This window comes from Hemibagrus wyckioides, linkage group LG05, assembly GCF_019097595.1.
Source record: "Hemibagrus wyckioides isolate EC202008001 linkage group LG05, SWU_Hwy_1.0, whole genome shotgun sequence".
Classification (NCBI taxonomy): domain Eukaryota; kingdom Metazoa; phylum Chordata; class Actinopteri; order Siluriformes; family Bagridae; genus Hemibagrus; species Hemibagrus wyckioides.
In genome coordinates this window covers 15,921,298-15,947,557 of record NC_080714.1, presented here as the reverse complement: position 1 = coordinate 15,947,557, position 26,260 = coordinate 15,921,298, and the positions used below count along the sequence as shown (strand labels likewise).

General features: G+C 38.8%; 1 protein-coding gene across 3 annotated transcripts in view; it reads left to right on the top strand.

Moving 5' to 3' along the window:
* The first annotated feature begins 3,187 nt into the window (after positions 1 to 3,187).
* The window catches only part of slc20a2 (solute carrier family 20 member 2), a 29,500-nt gene continuing 6,427 nt past the window's right edge, over positions 3,188 to 26,260 (top strand). For 2 of the 3 annotated variants that reach the window (XM_058389009.1, XM_058389008.1), the window contains exons 1-9: positions 3,188 to 3,344; positions 18,220 to 18,785; positions 19,231 to 19,371; positions 19,506 to 19,591; positions 19,836 to 19,932; positions 20,214 to 20,333; positions 21,562 to 21,771; positions 22,278 to 22,869; positions 23,444 to 23,629. In XM_058389009.1, coding sequence (XP_058244992.1) covers positions 18,497 to 18,785; positions 19,231 to 19,371; positions 19,506 to 19,591; positions 19,836 to 19,932; positions 20,214 to 20,333; positions 21,562 to 21,771; positions 22,278 to 22,869; positions 23,444 to 23,629 — 1,721 coding nt within the window. In that variant the 5' untranslated portion in view covers positions 3,188 to 3,344; positions 18,220 to 18,496. Of the gene's footprint in view, positions 3,345 to 18,219; positions 18,786 to 19,230; positions 19,372 to 19,505; positions 19,592 to 19,835; positions 19,933 to 20,213; positions 20,334 to 21,561; positions 21,772 to 22,277; positions 22,870 to 23,443; positions 23,630 to 26,124; positions 26,210 to 26,260 lie in introns of all 3 variants that reach the window. The other variant, XM_058389007.1, reaches the window with a different exon arrangement.

Here is a 26,260-nt window from a genome sequence, read left to right as displayed (position 1 = left end):
TATACATCATAGGGTATATCAATGGCTTGCTTGGGCAGATAGAGCTGTGCTACTGCATTATACTCAGATCTTCAGACTGCCCCAGTGTTGGGGTACCAGCACTCTCCACCAAAGTGGCCCTCAACTTTAGAAATAAAAGGTCTATCTCTGTATGTGTGGTAGTTTTAGTCAGCTTCCCAAAGCTCTGCACTTTATTGCCATAATGCAATGCTTCCGCTCAATTCTGCTCCTGTCCTGAACAATTTGAGGATAGCCTCAGTTTTCTGTTCTTTGCTGACAAGAGTGGAACCCAATGTGACCTTAAGCTGTTGTAGCCCATCTACCTCAAGTTTTTTTTTGAATGCTGAGATGCTTTTCTGCTCATCATGGTTGCTATGAATGATTATATGAGTTACTGTATGCTTTTTGGTAGCTCAAAAATAATTTGGCCTTTTTCCTCTGACCTCTTTTATCAACAACCTCTATTTCTCATTCCATGTTTTTTTTTCTCACACAATTCTGTGTAAACTCTAGAGACAAGAGAAATCCCAGGACATTTCTAAAATACTCAAACTAGCCCATCTGGCAACAATAACCGTACCAAGGTTAAAGTCACAGAAACCACATTTTTTTCCCCTCATTCTGATGTTAGTTGTAAACATTAACTGAAGCTCTTGATGTGTATCTGCTTGATTTTATACTTTGTGATGCTGCTACATGACTGGCTGATTGGATAACTGCATAAGTGTGTAGGTGTGCAGGCGTTAAGGTGGACAGTGAGTGTATAATGGAAATCTTTTATAAACATGTGTACATGGTCTTGAGGAGATGTTGCTATTGGTATCCGGCAGTCTGGAACAAAAGTAAATAAAATATTTACAGCTGTTATAATGGAATTTATAGTTTTTCCTGGTTTAATATAATTAAATGCAATGAATTATTTAGACTATTATTGCTCTTATCTTGGCAAACTGTAGAACAAGTTTGAACTAGCTTAAACTTTAATGTTGCTTGCAAATGAGCATGATATTAACAGCAGGATACAAGAAAAATGACAAAAAAAAAACGATGTATGTTGGAGCATTCTTTTTCCAGCCCTGTGGAAAGGTAAATACTGTATGTGTATTGATGTATAGATATAAAGTTTGTAGGAATATTTTAACATTACATCTTAATAATTTACATGATGAACAATTGGTACTCTTTCTAAATTAAAATATTTTTATGACATATGAGAGTTCTTTATAGCACCTCAAAGGTTTACGTGGAAACTGCCCTTTAAAATGGTCATAAATACCACCATAAACGTTTCCATTTACTGTAATAAGAGAAATATGCTTTATAGGACTAAAGGACTTGAGACCTGTAATGTCTTACACAAGGTGTGGAAAGAAACAAACTACACATATTACACATTTTTAATCAGATTTTCACATTGCTTTTTATTTACAGAAATTTATTCAAAGTATTATTTAAAAAAAAGACATTTTTGAGACTCAACTTAAATGAAGCAATTTCCTTTTGAAAGCTATTACCTGAGCAATTTCCTGTTGAAGGGAGACAAATACAGTAGCAGTGCGTGAGAGAGTGGAGAGGGGTAAGTATCCCAGCCCCAAATTCTCAGGCAGTTTCAAAAGTGTAATAATAATGATCTGCACATTACAGGAGCCAACCAAAGGAGATTTCAGTATTCACAGTTGAACATCCAAACTGTGGAAACATGTTTGTATGGAGTGATCTAAACTAGCTAGTCAGATCTTTTGATGTTTTACAGTGTAAAAGCTCTGTATTAAACTTCAGATGTCATTTTAGTGTCAATTTCGTAGCAATTGCTCATATGTGTTGCAACAGTCTATATCAGGGGTGTCCAATCTTATCCGCAACGGCTGGTGAGGGTGCGGGTTTCAAGCAGGAGCCACACCTGATTCCACCTGTTTAATCAGTTGATCTTGGATTTCAATAGACTCAGGTGTGGCTTCTGCTTGGTTGGAATGAAAACCTGCACCAACACTGGCCCTTACCAGATAAGACTAGACACTCCTGGTCTTTACAGTAAATGCCGCTGACTGTATAGCTAGAAACATGTATAAATGAACACGAGCCAGCTTTAGAACCAAGCAAGCTACTGAATCCCCAGCCACTGATAATCGGGGTGGTGTTCAGTTTAAGTACTGCTGACTTACTTTAATTATGTCAAATGTAGGCATATAAAAAAGTTTTTCATTATTTAATTTATGAATTATAGTAATTACTCCCAAATTACTTAACTGCCTTGATCACTAATCAAGTGAATTATTGCCACATAATTACTACAGTTTACTCAAATGTGATTTTTACATTTCCCACCTCTATTAATGCATATACAGTAGAATTTAGATCTCGAAGACAGTGTCAGTTTTGCAGTGATGCAAACCAGCCAAATAATTTATTTCCCTTAAAAATCTTACCAGTGGGCCAGAAACTTAGTGAAGGTCATGTTGACCTTTCATTAACAGACCAGCAAGGATTCAGTTATTTCCCTACTGATTACAGTAAGGGTAAGGGTTAGATTATTTGGAAATGATCAGTATTATTATTATTATTATTATTATTATTATTATTATTATTATTATTATTATTTTAAAGAAATCTTTCAAATGTCTGCAACAAACAGGACAAAGCATTTTTGCGCACTGACTCATCCCATGCAGTCAGATGGTTTCTCAACGTGAGTCACCGTGAATAGGAAGCTGCTGTGTTTTGAGTTAAATGTATACGGGAACGCGCGCCTTTCTGTTCGCACGTGACCTCTGCACCTTAACGTCACGTGTTATGCAACGTCTGAGCAATAGCACATACTTTGTCGGATCCTGAGCGGCTCCATACTGATGGGCAAACATTTTAACGGCACGACGGACTGCTCATGTCGACTGTGCTGTAAACAAGAAACAGAAAAAATGCATGGTCTATACATGATATACGGTACACAAATAACATCAAGAACAAAAATGAAAGGATGAACAAACGCACTGTGATGAAATAAAATTTAAAAAAAAAAAGCGAAGTCTGTTTACAGATACATTCTCCCATTACAAGAGGTTACATATTTACGGTATTCCGTCTTCCGTTCCCAGTGTCTTTTCCTCTTGGAGCTCAGCCCTCCCTCCACCTCTCTCCTCCTCCTCCTCCTCTATCCTCCAGCTCCATAAGCCCCCGGATGCAAACCCGCAGCGCCAGTCAGGACAACATGGTTGCTTGACTGAGCAGTGTGTGTGAGAGGCGCGTGCTGGAATCTCAGCGGGTAGTTGCACGAGAAAACACGACCCCTTTTCTCCTTTTCTTCATTCTAGGTGGTGAATCATTTTGGACAAGTCTCTCATTTCAAGGTAAGGACGATTCGACGTGGGTATCGTTAAGTCGTCGATGTTTAAATAGCTTAGACTGGATGAAAAATCAACGAATGTTGAAGAAGTAAGGAAGCCTTGTGATTATAATGCACGACAGGGTTTCTCACCAGAGCGTCGGGAAGCTGGGGAAATATCAGTTTAGGTTTTTTGGGTAGGTTGCATGCTATGCTTTTAGGAACAGCGCGAGGACGAACATGTTCGAGCAGAAATGTCTGTTTTTATAGGATTATAATTGACAGCATTGGCGTCACTCAGACTTCACGTGAATCTGATGTAGAAAAACTGAATTGGATTTTTCAACAGTGTGATCATTTTCACCTAAAATCATTTCGAAGTGCGCCCTGACTGCTCCGTGCACGCGACACTGGTTGGGGGAGCGCGTGGACACACTGTTGATGTTTATAGTCGGATAACGATATTATTGACTGAGAGACTCGGCGGCTATGATCACTAGGCACTGTTTGTTCCAGTGTCCTTAAAAAGCAGTTTAAAGTGGTTTGACCAGAACATGGCTCCTTTCCTTCCCAGTTTTTTTAGTTTATAGTCTCGCGCGCGCGACTGTTGCAAATTGTACACGCTAGCCGAGGTCATCATTTAAGGTGGACGCTAGACAATGCTTTTTAAAAAATTCTTTTTCACCGGAAGTTTGGTATAAAATAATCGCTACGAAACCCTTTTCCATAATACTGTGTGAAATGACACTGGCAGTATTCCTAACAGAAAGGCTTAACATATGTACTATGAAGCATACATGCTGCACATGGCTGATCTAGACCTGTGTGAGAGATGGACAAATGTCTTCCTCTCTTGACTTCTCACACCAGCAACAGGTTATAGAACAAATAAATATTTACATGCTGTATAAGCCGAACATGTCAGATCCTGAGAATCACCTTTGTCCTCCACACAAAAGAATCCCTCATGGAAATGTGTACTTGTTCACATGGTTCATATATGTTATTCAGCTACTGTGTGTATAGCAGGGCCGTGCTCAAATAACAACTCGGGTATGCCTTGTAAGAGACAAACTGAATCAAAATGCCCTTATTATGTCCAGATTAATTCCCAAGTACAAACAGGATTCACTTAACCAGAATTTATGTGATTCTACTGGAGGCCATTCATGTTAATTAAAGCCTTTGCACAGCCGCTTCTCTCTTGTGAATAAAGTTTGAACCATTCCAACGCTGAGTTATACTTCTAATAGAGGATGAGACAAAGTTTTCCGCAGTATGGATTGTGAGTCATCACCCACAGACCCGTCACTCCAGCCCCAGCTCTTTCCATAATACTCCGGCCATGCTCTGAATACCAGTGCTCTCACCAAGGCCTTGTGTGTGTGTATCCCTGACAACACTATTCTGTCAGTGTGGCTTTCCCACAGAGGCAATCTGCCAATTTTTCCGACTTTTGTTGCACTGTAAGACTGGTAATTCATTGATATATGGTTAGTGTCCTGGTACATGGAGTCCAAATTTATATTTTCTCATGCAACATCAGAGGAAATGCAGTTTATAGAAGCATTATGTGAGTAAAATTTTTTATTATTATTATTTTTTTTTCAAGTGACCATAATTTATTTACAAACCACAAATGTTATGGTTAAAATGACTCAATGAGTCTAAACATAGAAAATGCCTTAAAAGGCTGAGAATATGGGGCTTAATTACTTTCCAGTGATAAACTACTCTCACAGGACCAGACATGATCTTGAAAGAGAATACTCTAGTGAGAAATTTGACTTGAGGGTGTAGTAGGCAATGAACTCATTTCTAAATTTCTAAGCCTAAACCAAAGCCTTATAATATCAGAACACAAAGTAAGGGCAGTGACCAAAGAAAAGCATACAGTAACATGGATGTAAGCCAGAATAGTTGTCAATAATAACCCTTTTCTACTAGAAGGTGTGCCACAGCTTAGCTCTGCGTATGACTTCTAATCATTCATGCTGTTGAAATTTTCCACGGTCAAGCGAAAGGTGTCATATTTAACCAGCTGTGATTTTGAATATGAATTTGAATTGGGATTTTAATGTGCTTTTCTTGTCCTAGTACTACAGTGAACCAGCATATGTGTGAAAATGGAAAATAAAAAAATACCGTCGATTGATCGAACTCTAGTCACAGAATTGTCCCGATTAATGTTGCTGGGTAGAATGTTCTTCTCCACCTTTTTACCTGGTGAATTTAAGAGGTTAATGATTTCGATCAGGAAATTATTTATTTATTCATTTTCAATTTTTTTTTTTTTTACCCACAATAGTTCTCTTATTGCTATTTTAGTGTAATCTTACATCCCCCTTGAATCAAATTCCTTCAGTTCACATAGTAAAAAACATACAGCATGGCTCACTTGCTGGCAGGGATAGCAACCATGTGGAGGATTATGGGTAATATTCTAAGCGAAGATGTGCGCTATTGTCTGGTGGAATATGCCTGTGTATAATATATAGTTAGAGAACAATTTAAATGTAGATTTCCAGGTTTCAATTAACCGTTAATTTGAAGACATGCCTCGCTTGAGTTGATATTACTTCTCCTGAGGATAAAAGTTAAGAGACTTTAATGAGACGCCTGCGTACCTTATGTTCCTCACAGTCTGGTCAATCAGTAGCATTGTAACTGCTTGGATCAGTGGCTACCTTTACACCAAGTATTAGATGATGCCCTAATTATTTAGCTAGCTATCATAATGGATGAATTATCTTCATAGCTTGTATGTTATAACTGCCTCTTACTGTGCTTGTAAACTCCAAGTAATCCGGGAGGCTAAAATTAGCCAAGTGATCTGAGCTAACATAGCAAGGCTGTGACATTAACTGAGTGAATTAATGTAGTATAAAAATTGGCATGTCACTTTATCATAAATTAGAAAGCTAAGGTTGTGACCCAGTGCTCGCTGATGTTGGGTGGTGTCTGTTTCATGTTATCATTGTGGTGAAAGATTAACATTACTGTATTAGATTTCCAGCTTTTATCATAACCTTAATAGCTTGGTTGTTGTGTGCGAATTGATTGTGAGACAGCAAGGGAATGAGTGCTTGCCTACCGAGTCCCTCTCCAGGAATAATTAAAACTACTGCCTGTGACAGTTAGCTTTGTTATACTGTCATGTCATGATTATTTCATGAATATTTTCAGTATGATTGTTGTACCATCTGGCGACACCGAAGAGCAATAATAACTGGATCATTAGTGGTTATAGGGTAGATCCTAATGCACCAGAAAACGAAAACTGTTTGCTGCCGAGTAAAAGATGAGAAATGTCACTGCTGATTGAAATATAATCTCGCAGTGATGCTAAATAGATGTTTTTCAGCATGAGTCATGTAGCTCAGAAAATTTACATAACTACTGTATGTATAGTAATGGCTAAACTGTGCTGAACATCTTCACATGAGTGGAACAAGAGTAAGAGTGTGTGCTCACCGTAGAAGATACTTATCTACAAAAAAAACCTGCTTTAGAACTTGTTAGACAACCTCAGATCAGCTGTTCTGTTAAACAAAACCATTATTTAATATGATGAGATGTGACATGTGATGAGGCAGTGGCCTAAATCATTTCATAACATCCTATAGTTGTTTACTTTAGGATTATTAGAAATGCATGCAAGTTTTTATACCGTGCTGTTTGGTTAGGCAATAATGTGTACCTGCTCTTGTGATGACAGGTGTCGTGCAAGTATATATTTTTTTTTGTAAACCTCTAGCCTAATGCTTGAAATCGTCCAGTGCACTTTATTTTGTCTCTGTATGGCACAATAACCATGGTGAGGCAAGTGCTCATCTAAAAATATCAAATTGCTACTTGGAACTTGATTAGAGCAAGGGTGATAGGTGGGCTTGAGAGGTACAACGTGTGGTGTGTATTTTTTGCTGAGAGTGTGTATGTTCCTGGTAGAGTGTATGTATTACAGTCAAGAGGTGAGTATGTGCATGGACAGCTGGCTGGGCTTTCCTCTGCATAGCCTGTGACAGGACTATTTCCAGCGCCCATGGGTCATGTTGCCGTTAAGGAAGATAACACCCTGATAGCACAGTGACTGGCAAACATATGGAGCTATAGAGCCTTACAGCAGCTAATCATTGTTGAGAGGAAAGGGGGCCCACAATGAAGTTGTCGCTTTTTTTTTCTTTTCTTAAATATAAGTAAATCCATAAGGACTTGAATTTGGATAGAATCGAATCAGAACCTCTCTTAAACCAAAGATTAAGAATAATTTGGGTAAACTGCCATTGAATTTAATGGGCAGGACATACAATGACAAGCTATAAATGACTCGGAAGAGAAACGCTAACTTAACAGAATATCGGAAGACTTGGATTATGGTAGAGATATCCATCTATCATATGGAGGCAATGGTAAAAAGTGTTGATGTTCCAGTTCCACTGTAGCTACAATTATAGAATGAAGAATTCACAAGCGGGGAAAAAAGTCAAGAAAGGAATTGGCCAAGCAAGAATGCGGACAAGACAGAACATAATGTTCATTGCGGAAGAGAGTTCATGGGTTTAAAAACCAAGCTTGCTTTGCTGATTGCAAGGTAATTATTTTACATAGGAGGTTTATTCTGTAATGTATTATCTAACATGATTACTATGCAGACAAGATGAGTTTTCTGGGCATGTGTAATTTCTGTTGGGTAATGTTGGCGGTTATGTCTGTAGTAAACGATCGATTCACATAGGATGCACAGTATATATAAATCACAGAGATGGAAGTGTGTTAACGATGTATACATAGCTGTTACTCTAAAAACTCCATGCGTACTATGTATAGCTCATATAAAGGCAAACGGCTTGCATTGACCTTTGTAACGTGCGCTTGTTATAGGGCTTGCAAAAATGATTGATCATTAGTAGCCCACATACCCATAACATGTATGTAGGTTGTACATGTGCCTTGATAACTCGATAACTTGCCTTGAAGTGTCACTATGATGAGTTTTATTAATAGTTATCTATATTTTATTGTGCATTATTCATTCCTGGATTTGGCTGGAGATGATGGAAAAGAACCTCTTTTCCCACAGGATATAGTGTAATGTTTACCACCATTGTGAGAAAAATAATTTAAAATTTAGAAAGGTGTGTAAAAGGCATTTTATAGAAAGGCAGTGAGTGAAGGAATGCCAGTTGCTAAATCCGGGGGGAAATGAGCAAAATCTCGCAAACCACAATATCTTTGGATTTAAGAGCAGTGTTTTAATGTCAGTGCGGCTGCTTTGGGCAGGTATTCCGATAAAAATATAGTGCTACACTGCAGAGAAATTCAATATCCCCTATAGTGAACAATGATGTTCAGGTTGATGAAGTCAGGAAGTGAATAACTCTCTTCCCTTTATAGATTTACCCCACTTCATTTAGGATAATGAGTGTTGACTGAGATGCTCTGGGTTCAGAAAGAAAAGCTATTGCCGTAAGAACATGTCAGCCTCTGTTTTTTTTTTTTTTTTCACCTTGCATCCACTTATGTAGTTATATTAATGATGCATGCTTTATATCTTTAACTTTGGTTTCCCATAAGCAGGAATGTGATAATATGATATACAATAACAGTAAGTGCTTTCTCTGACAGTTACAATGGTGCTGGTGAATACCGTGAAAATCAGATTAATTCCTGATCTCCATCTTGGACAGCGAGACAGAACTGTCGGACTTGTTCAGATCATGTTAAAAGCTGAATCTGCCCTAGTGCTGACACTTTGCCAAATGTGAGGCTTGTGGGTGGTGTATTTTAGCCAAAATGGAGGAAAAAAAAACCTATTGTAGGCTTATGACACAAAGAGGTTTAATGGAGGATGCAGTGGGTTGTGTAGCTTATTGTGACTTTCCATGTCAGTCTGTGACTAACACTTTTCCAGCTCTGCCTTTGTTTTTCAGGAGTTTCAAGTGTCTTGTACCATAATTGTGCGCCAGGCAGTATGCATCTTCTGGTTCAGTCAGGTGTTGTAGGAGTGTCATAGCCAGGTGCAAACTCCACGTAAACATACTGTGATAAATATATATATACCCCAACAAAGTTTTTTATTTTATTTTTTTTTATATTATATAGATTTAATATAATATCAATCTGACAATGATCCAACATAAAATACCGTAAAATACAGTATAAAACGTTTTTTTATGGCTAAATGCTTTTAGTTAATACCATTGCACTTCTTCTGTAGTATCATGTGACACTTGATTTGGTATTTTATTAAATTTCACCTTTTTTAACCCTGCAGAGTATCCGATACTGATAATATGCAAATTATATGGTTTTTGCAGTCATCCTTTTTCGAGTGGTGCCATTAACAAAAAGGTGCTGACATGCTGAATGACATGACAAATAGTCTGGGCTGAGTTTAGAGTGACGAGCTTAACTGGAACTGGTGGCCACTCATTTGACAGGGACACCTGTTACGACATGACTACGGTTTGTTAGACAGAAGTCATGTGACCAGTTTTTCTTCCTTTCTACGCACAGAGGTGGCACTTCAGCTTCAAAGGCAGTGCGTAAAATTTGATGAAAATAAAAATTTTGTGGTGGTGTGTCCTCAAGCGTGCATCTGTTGTACCTTTTAGTATGCATCTTTTCTTAGACAGTTTCTCACCAGGAAACCAAAAATTCTTTTATTTCCAAAATGCTTCAGATCTTCTGCAGATTTGAGCCAGGACATGTCGTGTGACATCACAATACACATCCAGCCAAATTCGTCTTCATTGCAGGTGCTTAAAAAATTGAGTATAGCCATCAGAGAAATGAATTACATATGTGTCTGCACTGGTAGCAGTTTAAAGGAAGAATCCTGTGCTTGCAATTCTGACAATCCATGCTTCAATTCAATTCATTTTCCAAGAAATTTTGGGGGGAAAAAACTGCAGCAAAATTAAGCATTTACACAAGCTCTGTGAAAAGCTTACCTATAAAACTTTACCTCTAAATTGTAATTATGGTCCTTTTATCCACCATATATCATTTTAAAGGTAAACTATATACACATTTCCAGATAAAAGATACAGAATTTGTTCTACAGAAGAGTTAGGGAAGTTCAGGGCTCCACCCCAGCAACTAGAAAAGCTGTTCTGGGAATGTATAGAATGAAGGCATGTGTCAAAGTTCAAATCCAGACATTTCTAATGGTCCTACAGTAAACCTCTAACCTATTGTAAGAACTTTCCTAATTAATTAGCTGACATTTTTTGTCTTCTGTATCACCTAAATGTTGAAAATATTTATATTCAGTTTTGGTTTATACGCGTGAACTCTTCATAGGCTGCTGTTTATAGCAATATTCACCAATACAGATTTATTACAGTTCTAATAAAATGTTATTACCAACAATGTTATGAACCTATTAGCGAGCTGTATAATATACAAATACTACTACATACTGCTTGTTTTTTTTGTTGTTTTTTTAAAAAATATTTTGATTTTTGGCTAAGTTCTTGCTTTAAAATGACCTAGCTAAATGTTTAGAAGGAAATTTCCTGCTTTGTCTTTTCAACCATGTTATTTTAGCAACTGTAAAGATTGTTCTGTTTATAGTTGTTGTCAAGCTTTATCGGGCGGAGGCGGAGTTGACAGGGTGGAGATGACAGTTACGAGTTTGTTTTCTGTTATGTAATCTGAACCAAGCTCTGTCAAAAGTAACATGTGCAGAAAGGAAATGCTAACTAGGCCTAAATGACCAAAAGGGAACTGAAATCATTGGCTACTCTGGCTATCTGACTGGCCAGAGTAAATGGTCCTTGGTTTGATTGTTTGAATTGTAAACTCACTAGGTCATAGGTAATTGGCATGGACTTGTAAAACCGTATTTGTTTTGTTGTGTGTCTACTGCAGCTGCTGTCAAAATTGTAGTCCTTCATTGTAACTTACTTTTTTCCATTCTTTTTATTTTTTACCTTTCACAAGGTGCACTTTTCAGAGTGTGAAAGTAGGACAGAGCAGTAGGGAGCAGAAAGGGACCATTTTTGTTTTCCCCTGAAGCAAAGGATGTTCTTTGAAAGGAGATTCCAAGAAAATGCATTAAGCAATGTCATACTGTTCAGCTCACCTGATGCACTCTTATTCAAGTGACATGCATTCTTCTTGACATTTCGGCAAAGGAGATTCAGATGCAGTTAATTTGGCTTTAGAACTTTGTTCTTCATGGAATGGTATTGGACAGTGTGTACCACATCCTGTGTGGTTGTTTGAGAAGGCCAGTTAGGGGTAGTGACTTGGCTGGGACTTCATCATTGTATACTCACCTTGTGTTTATTTTGTTAATAATATATCCCAAATGTGTGAGAGTTTACCTGGAAGACATTTGTGTAGTTACTAAGAAATTTATTCTCGAATATGTTGTATAGCCTCTTGAATCAACTTTGGAGAATTCACCAGACTTTATTTCAGTTTTATTTGAAAGCCTTTATCACAAAGCAGATTTACATACATCTGGTCCTAGATTCCTAATCAAGCCAAAGGCTGCAATGATGAGACATGAGATGGCATAAAAAGAAACCTTTCCCCTCATTTTCCCTCCATTTTGGGCATCTGCCAGTTTCCACCTACCATCCAGCTCTCTCCTATGATACAACAGCTGCCAACTGGGGAGGGTGAAGGCTAACATGTACCCCTTTGAGACCTTTGTAGTCAGCTTCTTTTTTGTACTGCTGCATCACAGGGCAGCATAACACACTGTCCTTATCTGCAGTGTAACTTCTAGGTGTCTGTGATTAGCTAGTGACAGTGTGATTGACAGAGGAGAACATGTATGCCATTCCTCTCACCCAGCAAGCACAACCAATTTAGCTCCCTTAGACGAATCCCATAGATAGATGTGGCATCATAGGGATTCAAACCTGTGATCTGTCACTAGGGTGAAGACACAAAGAAGACACTTTGGTTTGAAGCAGAACAAATACTGTTAAGTTTTTGTTTTTTTAAATTATAGTATACATTTAAAAAATCAAATTGAAAGTTTTATCTGGTTACCTTTCCTGAAGAAAAATTCATACAGGTGAGAAGTCTTATGTTTTCTAATCTAAATATTTCTCATTTTTTAATTTTTTTTATTATTTTTTTAAGGAAGGTACCCGCATGCCAGTATGGTTACAGACGAGCGTTCATCAGTAAAGAACTCTGATCTTTGTGAAATGTCTCGTGTCATAGTGATATTGTTTGTACTGAGATGGAGTGTTTGTTTTTTCTTTTAACAAATGAAAGAAATAACTCCTTTCCAGGGGCCATGTTCACTATCTTTGAGGAATAGTGTTAATTGTTGGTCCTCTCACGTTACTGTCTCTGCTGTGAAAGAGGCACTCCTCGAGGAGTAAGAGTCAGAGCCAAAATAGCTGATGATCACAAGATGTGCCTTTTGTAAACCCTGGCTAAACCATGTGAGGGGAGTAGTCGAGTCAGACAGCCTACGCACACCATGTTTGGAGCACTTCTGTCAGTATCATCTCAAGGTAATACAGTTGCTTTGAAAGAACTTTCATGAAACATTCTTAAAACTACTTGAGGCTCTTTGAGTCACAACCAATGAATCGGTGTGAAAGATATGACCCTGAATCAGTGTGACAGTGTCAGATGGACCGCCACTAGCGTCGCTGCATGGACAGTTAGTGTCACAAGAACCACTGTGATCGCTGCAGCATCCCCAGTGCCGATGGCTGCATCTGCGAACTGGTCCTTGTTTTGGCTATTTTAGATAGAATGTAGGATGAATCTAGCGTGAGACTGCATCGACTTCACACCAGCTCAAGTTTGGGCGGTGTGTGTGATCTACTAGCGAGAGGAAGTCGTCCCAGTTCATGTCTCAACAGTTGTTTTGGTTTGAAGAGGTGGGCAGTGAAGGAGGGGGCACGTGATAATGATATCATCCTCATGAAAGGAACAATTGTTCCAAGTACTGAAAGAGAATGAGGAATGTGCAAGCAGAAAACAATTGAATTTGTAATGAATCTGATGTAATTGGCCTGTTGAGGAGTTTGAAGTCTATGGTGTATATTGTGTTGTGATCTTCAGTTGTTTAATGGTTCCTATTTTATGGGACAGCTGTACCTTGGCTTTGCTATTTTACATATTTTATTCCACACAAATAATGCCACCGTGGCGCTAATCTGATTAATCAGTCATGCTGTGAGTTATTTCATAATGCTCATGTGTGCTCATTGTGCTGTGAAGGGGGGGAAAACTCTCTCTTGTGCCCTTGAGGGATCAGGCGTTTCCTAATGGATATAAATGCTTTTATTAGTTATTGTTCTATGCTGGTTTGTCTTAAGAGAGACATAATGCGACTGTAGCAGTGTCAGCACTGTAAACACCGTTGAATGTCCTTGGTGTGCCGACATGCCTTTCCTGGTTTGGAAATTTGCATTCCCCCACCCCCCTTTACCAGGTTTCTCTGTCATTGGCTCAGTCACCCCCATCATGCTTTCTTCTCATGCAGAATTGTCCAGTGAGAGGTACAGGCTGCCTGAAGTGCAACAGGATTGGTCAGGCTGCACTCGATGCCGATGCTTTCATTTAAGAGGCAGTCTAGACTGCAGTGACAGGCGTTTCATGAGGAGGGAGCTGCAGGATCACACGTCACATCTAACTCTCGACCTCACGATTTTCTCTTCTTTCTGACAAAGTGCTTTTTTTTTTTTCCTCTCCCCTCTCTGCTGGACACTTTTTTTTTTTTTTTTTTTTGAATGGATTATCTGATCACCCTGATGCTCTGTCATTCTCGTCTTTAGTACATCACATCATGTCATTTTCCTCATTCTTCCCAGGTCATATTTAATCTGTCCATCACTCAGTCTGTCATTTTTCAACCCATTATCTCTCTACCCCCTCCCGTTTAAAAACAGTTCACTCAATACTGCATAGTGTGAAGGTGAGTAGAGCCGATCAGAGTTTACTGCAGTCAGTGCGGCAGCTTTCCTCCGTCTCTTCGCACTTACCGTGTTCCTCGTTTCCTTTTTTTTCTTCTTCCCTTTAGTGCAACAGGTACCGTGCCTTCTGGATGTGTGTGAACATGTGAAACAATAGATGAAGTTGACGTGTCTCATATAGAGTTTGAGTATCACTTGATTTAAAGCTGCTGGGTTTAATCTGTCCAAGTAAAGTGGACTTGACTATTACTTAGACCTTTTTCATGTACAGTATATCTGCCTATATTAATTACCTGTGTGCTTGATTTCCTGCGCTAGATTTTGGTTCTTTCCGATATCAGAGAGGGTGTTAAAAGGTTAATATATTTATCTGACTGAATCTGCACAGTGCAGAATGAATTGCAGGACTCTCAGGGTCATGGTCAGAAGGGCAGTTTATTTGCATGTGTGCACGTGTACATCTTTCAGCTTTTTACGTAACAAATGTGTAAAGCACTTGTCACACATAAGCGAGCGCTATGTAGGATGGAATGGTCCATGAAATATCTGATTGATGCAGTACACTATTAGATTGTCTTAAGATTTTGATCTCAAAATGGAGATTTATACAGTAATTGTTTTTAATTTAAGACACATTGGCATTGGGACATAGTTTTTTACGCTAACTCTTCAAGATGACTGCTGCTAATTGTGCTGAAACCTATGTCCACAATAACGCAAATTTATTTAAATGACACTGTAATAGCATTTCTGGTTTTCCATTTGCATGCAATGAGCTGTTGAACATAATGCTAGGCTATTATGTACTTTATACCACATCACTGTTGAATTCTTAAATTCTTGATCTCATTTTAATTTTCTCTAACAGCATGATCGTATCACCTGAAAGGCAGATTACAGGCTTGTATTAGTCTACTTTCTCCAATATCTTATTCACCAATACTTTCATAGTGAATGTTATCAAGATTTAAATTAAGACAAATAATAAGTTATTGTGAAGCTTTTTGTATGGAGACATTTATTCTGTGTTCATGAAGATCTGAAGATTTCATTTAGCGTCAGCATTTGGAGGAACTGTTCGGCAAAGTTTTGCAATGTGGGAAAGTCTTGAGGATTCATGTATCCTGTTTATAGGGTACATCAGATCCTGTTTAGATTTGGTACATAGACATAGTTATACACTGTCAGGAACACGAAGGTTCCATTTTTAGGATGCTAAAAACATTCAAAGGCCCCAAGCTATCCAAAACACCCTTGAGGAATGTTTTTTTTTTTTTTTTTTTTTTTAAGTTTGTCATTTCTAAGCACTTCATTCCCTTATAGTAGCAGAAAGGTATGGTATGCATCATATGGATCACAACATGCCTGTCAATCAAAACAGCTAAGCAAAATAAATAGGTTACATTAGCTGCACTTTTGTTTTTTCACATTTTCTAAGGATGACTAATCCCATTATTAATACCTACTTTGTATTTTATGTTATAGAATACTTCTCACTGGGTAGCATGGTAATGTTTTCCTCAGGAATGTATTCAACACACATTTTATCTGTATAAGTCATAAAGTCATGCTCTATTCTTGCCAAGTTTAGCTCTATGGGGAATGGAACCTTAACAAGTAAAATGTCTGACAAACCTGAAAATGTACATTATGGGGGGAAAAAAAAGTTAAAATCCTCTTCATTAAACAGTTCAAATCTTCTACTAAGCATTGTGATGCTATTTCTGTTAATCATCCTGGATAATACAGCCCTGTGGCAGTGAATCTGGGCATATATTGAGAGAGCTGGTAACACCCAAGCCTTGTGCCATGGAAAGATCATTGTGTCATTGTTGCAGGACATTGTGTACTGAGAGGCTTGGGCTACTTGTGACATGCTTATTTTGTGCACTGCATTGTATGTTTATGAATTAGCAGTTTTGATGACTCTGCGACACGAACGTGGGAATGTCACCGAACTATCTGATCCTTTCCTGGGATGTTTGGTGTCAAGCAGCCATGTGATGTTTATATATGTAGCTCATCTGACTTCTGCACATGAAATGTAAATGCCTAGAGAATGTCTTAACCTGGCTTTACGTTTTTTTGCCTTCTTTACGTTTAATTCCCTTTAAGCAAAAGGCTTAGTGTTTCACATGAATGTGCTATAGCTCCCTGTCAGAATAAACTGCAGTAAAAAGAGTGCAGTAATTATTGCTGTATTCAGTGCACATATCCTTGAGCTTTTTTCTGAAGAGTGCATTGATTAACATTTCACTCAGGGACATCAAGAATGGTCGCCTGTGGTGACTGATGACCTTTTGGTACGGTGATCTTTCAGCTCATTGATTATCTATTATGGATTCATATTAACACCAAGCTGACATCAGATTTACATGAAAGGCATTTGAGAATAGCAGGTTGTTAACATTCAGTCCTAACTAAGCAGGAAGTGCTGAAAATCAAGGCTTGCTCCAGGCCAGTTTATGTAAAATATATACACATTCTTTTTAGCATTATAATTTAGTAGATTTTTTTTTATTGGTCTTGACTAAATAAATCAGGGGTTAGGGATCTTTCTGTAGCCAGTGACTCTTTCCACAGACCAGATTTACTTTATTTTATGATCAGAGCAAATATTTATTATCCAACTATTCAAACTATTAATCTAATTAGTCAGATATTAGGCATTCACATCATACTTGTACATTGTTAGTTTCATGCTGTCATTATTTGGACTTGGGACAAATTATTGAGCTGCATCTCTTCAGTTCAATGATCAACCCAAAATCCCTCAACTGGGATGATGATGATGATGATGATGATGATGATGATAGGAGATGGTGATGGAGAGTGCTGTCAAACACATCTCTCCAAAACTGGCCATAGTGTCTGGTTTTGGTGATTCATCAAACCGTTCAGACTTTACGCCCTGTGTTTGAGAATATCATCATCAGGAGGAAGGGAAGAGACAACTCGCATCAGGATAGAAATCTGTCACCAGAGCTGTGATCAGCCAGAGATATCTTTACTGATTTGCAGTGACCATAACCTCTAAGGGGACGAGCAGACCTAAACCATGCTAGCAATTTGCCACCACATCATAACAGAGCCGCTGCAGAGCCATGGATCTAGGTCAGACAGAGAGCATACATTTCATTTTTATTTGAGTCTATTTACTGATCTGATATTACGCAGCATATAAATAACCATTATAAGATGTTGACTTTGGACTAGGGTTAGGCTTGATTTAATAGACAACTAATATAGCCTGATAATTCTGTGTTATAATAAATTGCTCAACCCATGTGACTAAGACAAAACCTGTCTTTATTTTCACACTGCACTAAAAATGCACTGCAGCATCACATATTACTGAGTAGAAAGTTAGTGCCATCCCCAATGATGATCAGATATAAACAAGAGTAAAACTGAAAATGTTTTAGTTTTCCATAAATTTCTGATTTCCAGAAACACGGTCAGACATCAGATGACCTGTAGTGGCACATTTACAGACCTCCCATGTTCCAGAGACTGTGACCCAATAATAATATAATCCTGTTGAAAACTGCAAAGCAGGAAGCCGTATTAGTGCAAGTGGGTATTGGGTACTGAGACGCCACAGTTTTGCTTAGGTATGAAGCATGACTAGTCACATACTGCTGTGGCTGAGCAGGAATGCCAGCCCTGAATCCCTGCTGAGAGTCCAACCTGAGGTGCGAATTTGGTACATTCCTTCTCTGATGATGGCAAGTCTCCATTTAGGATCTTAACATATATTATACTTGTCTTATTATAAACGTGTTGACAGAAGTTCAGGTTTTCTTGAAGGATCATTCTAAAGCTGTCAGGTTTGTACTGAGATAATTTTCATTTGAAGTTTGTGTCCCTTCCCCTTCCACCTGTTTCTCCAGCTTTCTGACCTTTTGCTCTTTTGCAGTGTTTTATCTATGTAATACTGCATCATGTACAAATAGCATGGGAATGTTCTGCAATCATTTTTCTTTATTGTTTTGACAGCTGAGGACTTCTTGGTCAACGGGACGCGAAGGGAGCCAAACAATGGAATGCCCTCTCCTGCCTGTATTGCACACAGCTTCAGAGACTTCAGAGGTTAAACGGCTTAGTTAGCAGTGTACCTCTCCCCCTAGAACACAAGCAGCCAGGGGAAGAAGAGAGTCACACAAAAAAGAAGGGGATTTTTGTTTCCTTTAAAAAACAAAGCATCTTACTTTGTTTAATTTAGCACTCCAGAGTTTTCATTTTATCTTAATCCACTTCAAGAACAGACACCACGATGGATTTATCACCGTATCTATGGATGGTTGTAGTTGGCTTCATCATTGCCTTCATCCTGGCATTCTCGGTGGGAGCCAACGACGTCGCGAACTCTTTTGGCACAGCAGTGGGCTCGGGGGTGGTCACATTGCGCCAGGCCTGTATCCTGGCTTCCATTTTTGAAACACTGGGCTCCATGCTCCTCGGCGCTAAAGTGGGTGAGACCATTCGGAAGGGGATTATAGATGTCAACCTGTACAATGACACCGTACCGATCCTGATGGCAGGCGAGGTCAGCGCCATGGTCGGTAAGTTATGGTTTGATATTAAATTAAATTTATGATGGTTGAAAATCCTGAATTGGGATTAAATGTGAAATTGCAAAGCTGTTAATTCAGTTGTTTTTCTTTTTAAGTAGACTGCCAATACTCTGTGGTAGAGTAAACATATGGTCACATGTTGTTTGAGGGCTGACTGATACTCCTTTCAGATGCCAAGTTCCTGAATGGGGTCTTTATTTTCCCAGAAAATGTAGACTATCAGATCCAGGAATGAAAGTGTTAGGAGAGAATGTGTTAAGGAGTACGCAGCATGATTCTTTCTTGTTTGTTTTCCAATCTGAGTTTCTTCTTTCAGTGTTTAAATCTTTTTATTCGTAGGAAAGTATAGAGTATAACCGTAAGAAACATGAGGGGAAGCATGTGGCTGAGAGACTCCCTGCCTGTGAGTTTCATGTATCACCTTCTTTCTCAGGGTCTGCGGTTTGGCAGCTCATTGCCTCATTCCTTAAGTTGCCCATATCTGGAACCCATTGTATAGTGGGCTCTACTATCGGCTTCTCTATGGTAGCCATTGGCACCAAAGGAGTACAGTGGATGCAGCTAGTCAAAATTGGTATGTATTAAACTGAGCAGTTTTAATCTAAGAACTAAATAACCATTGTATACATTGTATATCAGCATTGTTCACATCAGCATAAAATTTGCCTTTCTTATTAAAAATCTAATGATCATTTCTGTCTGCATCAGTTGCCTCCTGGTTCATCTCTCCTCTGCTGTCGGGCCTCATGTCTGGCCTACTCTTCTACGTCATCAGATATTTCATTCTTAATAAAGTATGTTTAAAATCAGAATTTTATCAATGCTGATGCATGTTTTGTATGTATTGCATTTTGTATTTGTAATATAATTGCTCTTACTCTAGATACTCTAGACTTTGTGCATACTTTAGACACATCCTAGTGGGGTTATTGACCTTTCCAGTAAAATGGAGTTAAAGTAGATGCATTAGATCAGTTAAATTAATGTTTCCTCATTGTTTAGTGCCCGTGTTGATCGGTATCTTGTGTCTTGTTGCAGGACGATCCTGTTCCAAATGGACTCCGTGCTTTACCCCTCTTCTATGCCTCAACTATCGGCATCAACGCATTCTCCATCATGTTCACAGGAGCTCCCTGTGAGTCTTCGCTCCCTTAAAGGGACAGCTAATCGAATAAATATGCTTTATCACATTAATTGCGGTTGACTTCCTTGTAGTTGTATTCCGCTCTTTTACGCAATTGCACAAGTGCTTTGTTTGTGTTTGCAGATGTGCTTCAGATAGTTTTATATAAACTTGAAAAAGGACAAAGTCTAGTTTATCGGACGACCATCTGTTCAACCCAAGGCAATGTGTTAATCTGCCAGGTGTGCACTCTGTTCCCTGTCGTTCTGAGCTGTGTGTCTGTACCCCTGCAGTGTTAGGACTGGAGATGCTCCCAGTGTGGGCCATCGCTCTCATCACCCTGGCCGGTGCTCTGGTGTGTGCTGCAGTGGTCTGGATCTTTGTCTGCCCCTGGATGAGAAGGAAAATCGCAAGTAGGTTCACATGCTAAGATAGTGATTTACAAGCTCTCCACAAACAATGTTTGGCTGCCTTTCCAAATGGTGGTTTAGTTTAATTATCCACAGATTTATTGCTGAGTGAATTTGCAAAGTCATAAGTCAAGTGTGTTTATGCATTACAGCAGTTTGGCTTTTATGAATGTGTTGCTATTAATAATCCAGCTTTTTCAAAACCCACAGAGCTTTAGCTTGGTAGGAAAGAGCAATAAGTAGGAGAGGAGGTAGAATAAGTCGAGGGAGTCAAGAAAAGCAAAATAAGAGGAGAGCTATCTAATTCTAAAGTCTAAAGTCTATTAAAAAGACTTTTAAAAATTTGTTACAGAAAATCAATTGATTTATTAATTAACAGAATACTAAATACTTATTTTGTCCATATCTTATTTTATCTCTAATTAATAAACACACATTTGCTATAAGGAGGATTGTAATATTTGAGAAGCCTTAGGCGTTTAAGTCAAGTCCAAAAACATGGCTGAGGTTAATAAGAAATTCATTGTTAAGTAATGAACAGAACCTGGAGGTTACCATCTGTTGCACCGGGGGGAAGCAGCACAGTGGAGTGTCCCTTTTTGCTGGCTGTGGCTTGCAGCTTCATGTTGTTGCTTAACCTGTGTCGAAATGAACACAATGAAAATAAACTCTGCAGCTGTTTTTGGCTATTTCACTTTTTATGTTTTAAAATCACATGGAGATATCATGCTAAATTGATCATATGAGCCACACACTCTAGGTTGCAGCTTTGAAATAACTGGGATTACTATTTAATTGTGTTTACTGGTAATTTTTCAAATCATCACTGTCAATGACAGCTTTTATTTCAGTACCAGCATTAATGTGCTTGAATTAAAAGGCTGGGTTTATCATCTCCAGTATAATGTGAATGTTATGCAACATACATAAATATTTTCTCAGCATTTAGATTAAGCGTTTTACATTAATAAGGCATTTCATAACTATGCTGAATACCAATTATAAATGAAAGAAACTCTGAGAATAGCCCCTGTATTTAAAAGACTTGGTATGTAATTAACATTATGGTTTTATTTTGTGGTGATCCTCTTTGCTTAATAGAATGATACATACGGCAAAGTGATGAGACTAATGCAAAAGCAATTATTCCTTTATACCTATCTGGCACAAAGCCTGTTGGTTTTTCTGCTCAGAAAATCACGTCCCTCTTTTTCATTTTCTCCATGTCCAGGTCAACTGAAAAAAGAGCATGTTCTCTCGCGCATCTCTGATGAGAGTCTGGATAAGATTCCTGAGGAGGAAGAGGAGGCTCCGGTGTTTAAAGAGCTTCCAGGGGCAAAGGGTAATGATGATTCTGAACTGCCCTTGACTGGGGAATCCACTGGCGAGTTAAACAGCCTGGCCAATGGTGGCACTGTCCTTCCTAATGGCCGGGTGTATGGTGAGTTTATAGCCACTGTGGATCTACTAAGTGATTGATTTGCTTAGCTGTTTGTTTTGGTCTTTCGTTTTGTTCTTTGGTCATTTTATTGCAAGAATTCTGTTTAAAACACCCTTCTAATGGAATTGAATGGATTTTACATCATATGTACAAACAAAAGACAAAGGAAAAAGCTGCATAAATTGTGCTGTGTTGGGCCACCATAAGCCTTCAGAACTGCTTTGCATAGATTCTGCAAGTCTTGACAAATGTTTTTTGTATTAGATAGTGCCCTCTGCCACATTCAGGCCAAATTCAAATGTTTATTATGACTACTTTAGTAGTTGTTCGTAATCATTTAGTATATGTAGTTATATTGTTATGATCAGCTTGCTGTGTTACTCTGTTAATTTGTTGTAATCCCTTGTAGAACCATTTGTGGTTTTGTTGTTGGAATTATAAAAAAAATTGTCTAAAATAAGCATTTTGCAAGTTGAATATCATGCATGTTTATCATATCCCACCAGGTCGCACTCACTCCATGACCAACGGCTGTCTGAAGTCGCCAGTGTCCAATGGAAGCTTTGCTTTTGATGGACATGTGCGCAGCGACGGCCAGGTGTACCACACTGTGCACAAGGACTCTGGTCTCTACAAGGATCTGCTACACAAAATCCACGTGGGACGGCTGGAGGAAGAGCGGCCCGAAGTCAGCCACCGGGTCCTTCGCCGCAACAACAGCTATACGTGCTATACAGCGGCCATCTGCGGCATGGCCGTACAGCCCCTACGGCGCTCAGAGTCCAATGCTGCAGCGCCACCTGAGGACAGTGAGAAGCTGGTGGGTGACAGTGTCTCCTATTCTAAGAAGCGCGTCCGTTATGACAGCTACTCTAGCTACTGCAACGCTGTGGCCGAGGCTGAAATCGAGGCAGAGGAGGGGGACGTAAAACTTGGATCCGAGAAGCATGAATCACTGCAAGGTGCAGGAGGACTGGAGGACTGCGCCGATGACGACAAAGAGGAGAAGGACAAGCCCCAGGTTTTTCTGCTCTTCCACTTCCTGCAGATCCTTACTGCCTGCTTTGGATCCTTTGCACATGGTGGCAATGATGTCAGGTAGGCTGCTTGTCAGAAGGTAACCCTCATGTGTCATGTTATAATTACTAAGTAAATACATTTTACATGTGCTTGACTCTGAACGTGAAATCACTTTTTATTACAGAGTTTATACAATGACATCTTTTCTGGGAGTAATATGAAATGTGAACTAAGAGTTTATTGATAATGAATAGTCTGGGTAAACCTGAAGCGCAAGTGCCAATTTCAGTAGGTCACATTCTGACATAATTCAAGGTATTAAATTAATTCATTCCCTATTTAGCAGAAGATTATATTCTTACATTATAAACATAAGATTGACTGACTCCTACATGATGAAATATTCATTCACGGTTCATTCATCTTCAGTAACTACTTTATTCTGATCAGGCTTATGGTGGCTAGAGAGCCTTTCCCAGAAACACCGGACATGAGGCAGGAATCCACTCAGGATCGAACACCAGTTCTTGATGAAACATGATTGAACATAATTAAGCATATCTTTAGCTCTACCCAGAAAGATCTTTTTATTGGCTTTATGTTGTTTACTTATGATGTTTCTAAGCATAAGAATGTTTTCTTTACCTGGCAGTAATGCCATTGGCCCACTGGTGGCACTGTGGATGATATATGACCAGGGTGGGGTGATGCAGGACGCAGCCACTCCTATCTGGCTGTTACTCTACGGTGGCATAGGCATCTGCGCTGGCCTGTGGGTGTGGGGACGCCGTGTAATCCAAACCATGGGCAAGGACCTCACGCCCATCACGCCTTCCAGGTGAGTTCACACTCCTCCTGTGTCAGCATGGCCGATCTGTTGCATGATCTGTTTGTCACAGCAAAGAGTTTGACTCAACATGCATGATCTCTTCTATTTTTATTTCCTGTATTTGTTTGCAAGGTTCTTGCTTTTTTATTTTCTGGGTTAATATTGCAATTTTTTCTTTTTAAATACAAGTTGCCCTGGCCTTCCCTGTTCACTTACAAAAGCAGCATTTTTCCAGTCATTCTTCTGACTTAGGACCCAAAGAATTTGCCTCGCCAAGTAGGTCATGGCTGTTTGTCCCATTAAAATCTAAGTAGATTAGGACAGTAAAGCTTCAGCTTTGTTGCTCACACACACAACAAACACACACACACTAGGTTACACGCAGCTGTGGAATGAGTTCAACATTGAGTAAGGACAACAATTATCACTATTTGTTCCCTCCCTAATCAAACTACCCACATCTGCTAAATTTAGCATTACACTTGAACACGGAACCTTTATGACCTTGTGCTCTTATGGTGACGAGAGAAACAAGTCAAAACAAAACACTCTGTCAAACAGCAGCCACTTGAGTTTATAACTGGAAATCAGTACAATTAAACCGAGCCATTTGTGTATGAGCTTTTTTTCTTCTGGGACATTTAATCTCGCTCAATAAGCCGTAAAAAAATGTACATGCTGTTGGTTTTAGTAGTTTTAGTGATTTTTAAGGTCAAGATTTTTAATGCTCTTACCAGTTATTAACACTGAAGTCAGCTGATCAGCTTTATGTTTATGGCAATGGACAACTAGTCAGTGCTCCATTCCCAGTAAATATAGGTTACAGAAAATGTTTAATTCTAAAGTATGTACATGTATATTAAAACATCATACTGCATGTATATTTTAATTATAGGGTGACCATGCAGGGTGTAAAATGTAAATCTTGGTGCTAGTTCACTGTTCACATTAGATCTCAGTCCAAATATAGGGGTCAGTCTTTCCAGTTTGTTGCAAAAGGAAATGCCATAGATCTAAAAGCTAGAGACACTTGTCTATGCAGTTGTCTATTATACAATTCATTCCATCAACACAAACTTTATAAGATTTCTTTGTCTATATGATTACATATGCTGTAAGTACTTCAAACTTTAGTAGTGGTAGCTACTGCTGTGTCATTTCTTCACAGTAAGAGTGAGGTGAGCGGGCAAGCCTGGGTAAGTCACGGGTCGGCAAGAGCAGCTGGGCTCCTGCAGTGCAGTTCTCCAGAATACTGATCAATTGAATAAACAAAGGCTTTGAACAGGAGACTTTGAAAACAATCGACTGAAACATAATGAGGTTCATGGCAGCTAAAAATAGAGCTACAAAAATGGCTAAAAATTCTGGTCTCTTTGTTTTTTGTTTTGTTTTCTGGGCACAATAGATGGCAGAGGTGATGCTGCTGTCATTTGAAAGCTATTGAAGAGCTCTTAATTAACGGTTATAATATAGTGCATTCCAGTTGCTGCTGTCTGGGGCCTTCTATCAGACTTTTGGCACTTCACAAATGTGCAGGATTCCCATTTGATAAGGGTGTCAGGCTCTACATTGAAAGAACTTGATCCTGTAAGTGTACTGTCATTCTTTTACACAATGGGAAATGCACAGCCTCCAAAGTAATTCTGAGATTTAAATCATTATAGACTTCATACTGTCATTATTGATGCCTGAACCTGTAGTAAAATAGATAGATACCGGACAAACCCAGATATATTCATTGTTCTTGTTCTACAGGTATGGTCAAGAAATTAATTTTGAGTAACTGAGATTTCAGACACATTATGGCCAAATGTTTTGTTTATTTTTGCATCACTAGCGGAAATAAATCCCAGAGAGGCTACACTCCCATTGTTTTTTTACATTCTCATTAAAAAGTGCTTCCAGTGAAATTGGTTTCTCTTTCTTTTCCTCTTCATCATATTTTACATAAAAATGTCATTTGTCATGTCTACTAATGGTTTCGACTGGGAAATAGAATTTTATGTGCAGAATACATTAAATTCAGAGTAGCAAATACATCAACCAGCATGTTTTTTGAAGGTGGGAGGAAACTAGAGGAATCTTACATGAACACAGGAAACAGATAATAACGCATGTCTTCCATCCCGGGGGATCCTGGAGCTGAAATGCCACCTGCACTAAAAACTGAAGTATTTGAAAACCTACATGAAGAACCAAGTAAAGCTGTTTCAGGAATCGAGCAGAAACACATTTTGAATAAAGCAGGAACTTATCACCATCTGTGTGCATGCGTGCATGAGTGTGCGACAGAGTTAATGAGAGTTTAAAGAGTTAAAGATTTAATTACAAATACTCAAAGGACATCTCCACATTTATCTCCTAATTTGCATGATCTTTTATGTCTTTAGTTTTGCATGAACTAAAACTGAATGCATGTCTGCCTGGACTGTGCATGCATTGGTGATAGTGGTCTCAGTACAGGTATGATTGTATAAAATGATATTTTGTTGCCCTCCCCGCAGTGGATTCACTATTGAGCTGGCTTCAGCGGTCACTGTTGTGCTGGCGTCCAATATTGGACTCCCTATCAGTACCACGCATTGCAAGGTAAACACTGGTTCAGGTGACGGGTGAAAAAAAGGAGTGACTGCATGTTTT